The sequence below is a fragment of the Panicum virgatum genome, chromosome 4K, assembly GCF_016808335.1.
Source record: "Panicum virgatum strain AP13 chromosome 4K, P.virgatum_v5, whole genome shotgun sequence".
Taxonomy (NCBI): Eukaryota; Viridiplantae; Streptophyta; class Magnoliopsida; order Poales; family Poaceae; genus Panicum; species Panicum virgatum.
This window is the reverse complement of record NC_053139.1, coordinates 40462222-40469717: the sequence shown is the minus strand read 5'-3', so window position 1 is coordinate 40469717 and position 7496 is coordinate 40462222. Positions and strand designations below refer to the sequence as shown.

General features: G+C 51.7%; 1 protein-coding gene across 1 annotated transcript; it reads right to left on the bottom strand.

The window, feature by feature from the left end:
* Nucleotides 1-4028: 4028 nt before the first annotated feature.
* LOC120704032 (36.4 kDa proline-rich protein-like) lies at nt 4029-5468 on the bottom strand. The gene is made up of 2 exons (XM_039988274.1): nt 4524-5468; nt 4029-4406 (listed from the first exon to the last, which is right to left on the bottom strand). Exon 1 carries the CDS (start codon nt 5419-5421, stop codon nt 4558-4560), a length of 864 nt encoding a protein of 287 aa, XP_039844208.1. The 5' UTR covers nt 5422-5468; the 3' UTR covers nt 4029-4406; nt 4524-4557.
* Nucleotides 5469-7496: the final 2028 nt, after the last annotated feature.

The window sequence follows — 7496 nt, the reverse complement described above, 5'->3', positions numbered from 1 at the left end:
CTAACCTGAGGAAGATTTTTATTAGAAACCAACTGAAATAAAATGAAATAAAACGATAACTATGGAGACGTGAAGACGTCACATCGAGCCCACCGATGTTAATCCTGGTTAGCCTCTATACCTGAAACAGGGTAAACAACAAACCCTGAGTATACTAATACTCAGCAAGACTTACCCGACCAAGGGTATACTTAGCCCATTATCTAGACATGCAAGGCTTTTGGCTGGTGGGTTTGTTTTGCCAAAAAGCATCTAAAATAGATCCTTAACTTCAAAATTTCATCTCCAAATTATAACAATAAATTGGCTAAACATCTATGATTTGCATATCTATAGCAACCAAGGTGAAAACATAATTAATTAGATAACATCAGCATTTATCAACTCGTGTTGTTTCATTTCCTTACTACGATGTGACTCGGAGATCAAGGAGCTCATGTCCGAGAGCGACTGACGGCGAATCGATCTGATTTAACCTTGCAAGGTGGACCTAACCAACACGGCACGTATTTGCCCCGTCGGACAATACGAACCAACAATTCCCCTCCCCGCCTCGAACTACAGAACCGCCCCACCTGCATATAGTCAACCGAGCTCTACGAGAGACCACCAAAAGTAAACATATGCATCCCAATTCTCCGCGGCCACTCGACTGCCCTAAGGGGTGGGTAGAAGTTCTGTACTTTCGAAACAAGGCAGTACTAGGCTTACCGGTTTCGACTACCTCCTATTCTCGGCATGCAGTTAGTACAATTCAAACTCGATCACAGGGCCAGACAACGAACGGTCTTTAATCGACACAGACGGGGCTAGCCTTTCCCCGCCCGGTCTCCATTTTCTTTTCCTTCTCCAACCTATTCCAATATTCCATATACTCAAAATAACGAGATATCCTATATCTCGCGAGTGACCAGAAATTACTCGCATTTCTATCGTCCTATACATACTAGTATAACTCCAGGGAACCTAGGGATCATGCAACTAGAGTTTCAAACAATTCCTAAACCTAATGCACAAGTAATAGAAACATATATAGGTGTCATAAATTTGAAATAATAGGATGTGCACCGGGGCTTGCCTGGGATTAACACTAAGTCAGTGTTAGTTAGATGATACTCGCTTGGCGAGCATCTTCCTTTGGTCATGCACATCGGGTTCCATCCATCCGTCTACGGGATATGTCCACCAACATCGTCTTCGGGTTCGGCTCCAGTAGCACGTCCTTCATATGGTTCATCTATCGTACCTAAATGAGATGCGACAATGCATATGTATGAATGCATGGAAGTGCAATAGACAATGCATCAAAAGAGCAAGCAAGACAGACACAAGGTCACGACTGAGCATCCATAAGCATGAAGGTCATGAGCTAGCTTTAGCAAACATGCAAATAATATCAAGTTTAAACAAGAGTTGCATGAGCAACATCTAACATGTCATACATGACTTATGATCACCAGAAAATATAGCATCCAACCCCAAATTAATTTATCTAAAGCCTTTCTTAATTTATTTAGATAATAAGACATATATATATATATATATATGATGATACATGTAAAGTGTACAATAAATTCTACCAAAATCACAGTAGATCACCAATACTCCTAATAGTCTACTGCATAAATTTCACATGCTCAGGCTTTATATTTTATTGATTATAAAACAGACAAATCTTTATTGCACTTAATTGTGTGAGAGCAAGTTAAATGTAAAACTTCATATTTGCTGACACATGGCCATATTATATTTTTTAGACCAAAATAACATCATACAAGGGCAGTGGAATCACATTTTCCATTTTTACACATTTCTATTATTTATAAACTATTTACTTAGCATTCAACAAGTTAAATCAAAAACTCGGTCATACTACCCTCAATGAGCTTGAAATTTTTACCACAATGCACACATCACAATAATAGCCTACCACAAAAATTTCATATCATTTAGAGCACTATAATTGCAGTTATGAAAAAGACAAGCAACACTAGCATTAAAACCTTAACAAGCATAAATCTATTTTTACAGCAAATATTTTCAACTAACACCCATCATATTATGATTCCACTGCATATATCTACTCACAAGGATTCCAAAACATCTTAAATTGCTATTTTGCGATTTTTCTACTATTTTCTATGGATTTTCAAAGTTTCAAGCGATTTGGTCCCTGAAACACTATTCCTATGAGTCTGTGACATTACAGAAAACCCCCTGCACTTGTTTGAATTTCAGCCCGAGGTCCTTGACGCGAGTTGGAACAGAGAAGGTGCTCGGGAGCTCGATTCGGCGAGAGGAAGCCATGCCAGCGGCCTGGGAGTGATGGAGAAGCATGAGAAAAGCGAGATCTACTTGTAGGTGGGCTTGGTTGGGGTTGGGGGCGCCGGAGAGGCGCCGGCGGCGGTAGCAGCACCTCGGCGGCGGTGATGGCGGCGTGCGGCGGCGCTCCAGCGAGGGAGGACGATGGGGCGGCCATGGAAGGATTCAGCAAGGCCAGGCGGAGTGGGGGCGCTCGGCAGCCCAGCACAGGGGCGCGTGCACGCGGCTCGCGGCGAGCAGCAGCATGCCGGCGGCGGCATGGCTCGGGAACGAGCGCGGAAACTCGCGGAACGCGCTGGAACGAGGAGAGCATGAGCTTCAGCGAGTCATGGAAAGTCGATTCTAGCCTTTGGTTGTCGAAGATGATGACCGGAAGTAGGATTTCACCGCCGAGTGGATCTTGGCGGCCATGGCGGGCTGCGGTGGCGAGCTCGGATGCGAGCAGGAAGGGCCGGCGTGGTCTGGGCGACGGCGGCAAGCACGCAGGGGAGGTAGCGGGGAGGCGAGCTCGAGAAGGCTCGAGAACGGCAACGCGAGTTTGGCGGGGATGCACGGCGCGCTCGCGCTGTGGCCACTTTGGCCACGGTGACCACGCACGGGGAGGAGAGAGCTACACGTGGCTTGATATTTTTGACCCAATTTGAATCATCAAATTTCGTTTAACACTCCTAATTAAGGACTAATTGAGGGGTGTTACACGCGCCGCGTGGAAGGCGGAGACCCACGCCCCGCGTTGTCCGGGAGGGGCGAGGCATAGAGGAGCAGGTGCGACATGGGGAGGAGGCTGCCCAGATGGCCCCCCACCCAGGCCGGGGCGCCCCCTTCGGCGTGGAGGCCCCCTCGCCCCGCTCTCTCTCTAGGAAATTTATGTGTAAATCAAAACCACCCAAGCGGCGACCATGATGCACACTTTCTATGCTCAAGCAGGGCTGCAGGGGCCATGCACTCTGATTGGTGATGCCCTGATGGTTGGAGGCTTCAACTTTCACATGCCGCCCGGCCGGCGTTCAAAAGCTGAAAAGCTTCAGGCCGAAGTGTACAAGGTAAGCAGACAGCAGCGACTGTTGCAGGCCGCATCGATCGGAACAAGCGGCGATCAGCTGCGAACGTCGCTGTTCGATCGTGCTCGCTCGAGATGGATGGATCACGGGTGGCGTCGCGCCAAACGACACATGCCCGCGCGTCGCTTTTTCTCCTCTCACGGCGTGCCCCCCGGTCGGCCGCATCCTGCAGAGAGTTTGCAGAGGCAGCAGCAGCTAGCTCCGGGCCGCCGCCGTCGTCGTCAAACTATTCTCTAGGGTTTCGCGGCCGGAGAGCGGAGAGACTAGCAGTCTAGCACCAGCTGATGGATCCCCACGCACGTCGATGCGTCACGTACTCATGTGAGTGAGTGAGAGATCGCTCGGACCGAGGGCGCCAGAGCGACATCTCTGTGGCTGTGCAGTGTCTCACTCGCACTGACATTATCAAAGCCAAGCATGTAGATCCAAATTTCCAATTAGAAATTCAGATATTCGGATTCACATAGTACACGACAGCGCGTGCAGCACGCAAATCAGCCACCGACACCTCATGCTCTTATTTTTTTTAATCATCGGCCACAAGAATTTTGTCGTACCCATGCATGATCTCAGTCTCCTCACTTGAGAGTTGAGAGTGCTAGAACTAATTAAGTTCCACAAACAAGCAAGCACAAACCACACAGATGAAAAACACAAGTGCACAAAATTATTGGGGACATGCAAGCTCTTCACCGTGACCTAATAGTGGCAGCAGAAATCAGCCATCAACCCTCTTTGCATCGAACTGAACCACACGACACACACAAACAATCAAGCTGTGCCGAGACCAGCGAAATTAACTGAAACAACTCAACAGGCAGGCCGGTTAAGAACGATCAAACAACAACAGAAAAAAACAACCAAACACAGGTAGCTAGAGCGATCATGATCCGTCGGCAGATCGACGTGCTCCTCTCTTCTGGAGCCTAGCTAGCTTGGAAGAAGCAGACGACGACATCCTCTCATGTCGATTAATTTCTCCTCAAACTACTGAAGAAACTCACTCCAAAAACCCTGCATTATCTGCGAAACAGATCGCTAGCAGTCAGAGACTCAGAGTTGATCAGGCTACCACGCGTGTGTGCATCGCTCGCATGAGCTTGCAGCAGATCAGAGAGATTAATTATGAGCAGGACGTACATGTGTGCACGGGTTACTGCTAGTTGATCCATCATCAGACGGTGCAGGTGTAGCCGGGCGGCGGCGTCTTGCCGCAGGTGAGGAGCAGCTGGAGCGCCAGGGGCAGGTAGATGTTGATGTTGAGGAGCTTGAGCTTGATGGTGGTGCAGAGGCACACGGCCGCCTCCAGCTCCACCAGGCCCTCCAGCAGCGGGCAGCACTTGTTCACCACGGGGTCGCCCAGCCCGACGTGCACCAGCCCGCCCAGCAGGTCCACGCACGCGCCCAGCTTCAGCGAGTCCGCCGGGCACGTCGGCGACGACGGCGTCGGCGTCGGGGTCGCGGGAGGAGGCGGCGGGCACGGCGTCGAGCCGCCGCCGCCGGGAGGGTTGGTCACCGGCGGGCCGGTGACCGGAGGCGTCGTCGAGGGCGGGCCGGTGATCGGAGGGACGGTGACCGGTGGGCCGGTGATCGGGGGTACCGTGACCGGTGGGCCGGTGATCGGCGGCGTCGTCGGAGGGCCGGTGATCGGCGGGTAGGTCACCGGCGGACGTGTGACCGGCGGGCGCGTGACCGGTGGCCCGACGACCGGCGGGCGCGTGACGGGGCCTTTGGGCGGGCCGACGACCGGAGGACGAGGACGAGTGACCGGCGGGTTGGAGGGGCGGCCCTTGGGCGGGCGCGTCGCCGGCGACGGGTAGGAGGGGCCTTTGGGCGGCTTGGGGTTCTTGGGCTTGGGCGACGGGTAGGAGGGCTTGGTCTTGGGCGGGTGCGACGGCTTGGGCGCCTTGGGCTTGTCGCAGTCGCAGTCGACCTCGTGGTCGGCGTCCGGGAGCGAGAGGATGGGCGTCACGGCGGTGGAGAGCAGCAGCAGCAGCGTGAAGAGGAACGGCGGGAGCTTCTTGCCGCTCGCCGCCATGGCTGCTGCTGGCAGTGGTACAAGCTAAGCTAGAGGGGAGGAGTGTGCACACTCTAGGGTTTCGAGGTAGTGTGGTTTTATAGAAGAGAGTGTGAGATTGTAAAGGGACGCCCGTGAGGCCGTGAGTGAGCTAGCTATAGGGTATGTAGGAGTACACTAGTGTTCTCTGGATGTGTACAAGTTTGGGAGTCACTGACGTAGTCAAGTTACTGTGAGGTGTTGACTGGAGTAAGACTTGATTTACTGATAGTTCATGTCCTCATGTGGTGATCATCATCATGTGGTTGTGTAACAGTTAACATTTAGTAACAGTCTAGTAAAAATCCATGTGTCTTCTGTCACCCTAACCTCTACCTACATAATAATGCATCTACTGTTTTCATTTTATATACTACTAGTAGATGTCAAAACTCAAATCTGATGAGTTTTGTGCATCATGAATAGTTAATCAAACAAAAAGACTCTTGACAGAGGAATTAATGGTCCAAGTCTAGTTGTATAAAGACTCTTGATGGAATCGTAATATAGATAGATATACACCGTAAAAAATAAGGGTTATGAATTGTGACAGTTATTTTTTTGACAAACTTTTTTGTTTTTTTTGGAAGAACGGGGCGCAGCTCGCCCACCTGAACCTTTTATTGCATCATATCACTTTGTTCGCTACAATCAGCTAATAGTGTTTTTTTCTCATATCAAACCAGCACCAGTCAGTCAGCAGTATTTTTCTCTCACAATAAATCAACACCAGCCACGGCCAGCCGAACAGAGTAGTAGTGAGACGTTTACATGGCTTTTTACATCCAGATGTACAAATTCCCTACACAACACATCGAAACCCGAACTTGGACGGAGAAGAAGACCTCGCTCGGAACAGAAGAAATTGGCTGAAGAAGAAAGTTGCACGAATCTCAAATCAAATCCTATCGTGTCATTTCTCCTAGCTAAGGATCATATCGACCTGTCCTATCTCGCGAGTCTAGAGAAAACGCACCGGCCGGCACGCATCGCTCATGGCCGGTTTGGGGGCCGGGGATCAAATGGATCATGCACGGCTAGTGCAGTGCAGCCGCGAGTCCTCCGATCCGGTGGTGAACTATACAGTACATACACTAGTACAGGCACAGCACGCGTCGCGGGAGTCCGGAGATCGATCGATCGATCGAGCGGGCCGGCCGGCCGACCGACCGACGCTGCCTTCGTCGGCGCGCGCGGCGCGGCGCCGTGCACCGGAAACCTTCGCCGGTTGGATATGATGCCGTCCATCGCCGCCGCTAGTAGATGTCGGCCACGGCCCACGACCGGCCAGTACGGCGGCGCGGATACGACGCTACGCCTCTGGTCCTCCGACCCCCCCCCCCCCCCCTCCCCCCCACGCGCCCGCCGGAGACGACCACGCCGCACGCCGCAGCAGCTTCGCGGCGGCCACATCATGCACATGCGCTGCACTTGCCACGAGCGTCCGTGAGGGGCTGTGGGCCGGGGGCGCGTACGGGACGTGGCCTTTAGCGACTCGTGAACCCCGGCGGCCGGCGCGCGCCACCACGCCCCTATCCTCACCGACGTGCGGTGCGGACGCCTGCTACTGCTACTGCTAGTAGCTGGCCGCCGGCGCTACCTATCTTTTTCCCTCCTCAGCTCCGATCCCTTGCCAAGTTGCCATGGCTGGTGGCCAGCTGCCTAGCGCTGCCTGCCTTCTTGTCGCCTTGTTCATTCCGGCTGGTCGGTCTGATCTCTCGCGCAAGTCTATGGGCGTCCGATTGGACGAGCGGTTTTGCTTAGGGTTAGGGTCCACTACCCGAGACCCCTTGTTTGCCGAGTGCTATCCTTCAAGCACTCGGCAACCAAAATCTTTGCCGAGCGCTGCATGAAAAACACTCGGAAAAATAATACCACTCGGCAAACAAACTGATTTGCTGAGTGCCAAACCGAAAACACTCGATAAAAAGAAGAAAGGCACTCGACAAAAATAAAATACTCGGCAAATAATTTTCAAAAAATTATCATAATAAATTTAAAAGGGTTTGTCGAGTGCCCCGATCTGGTACTCGGCAAACACAAGTTGCCTTGCCAAT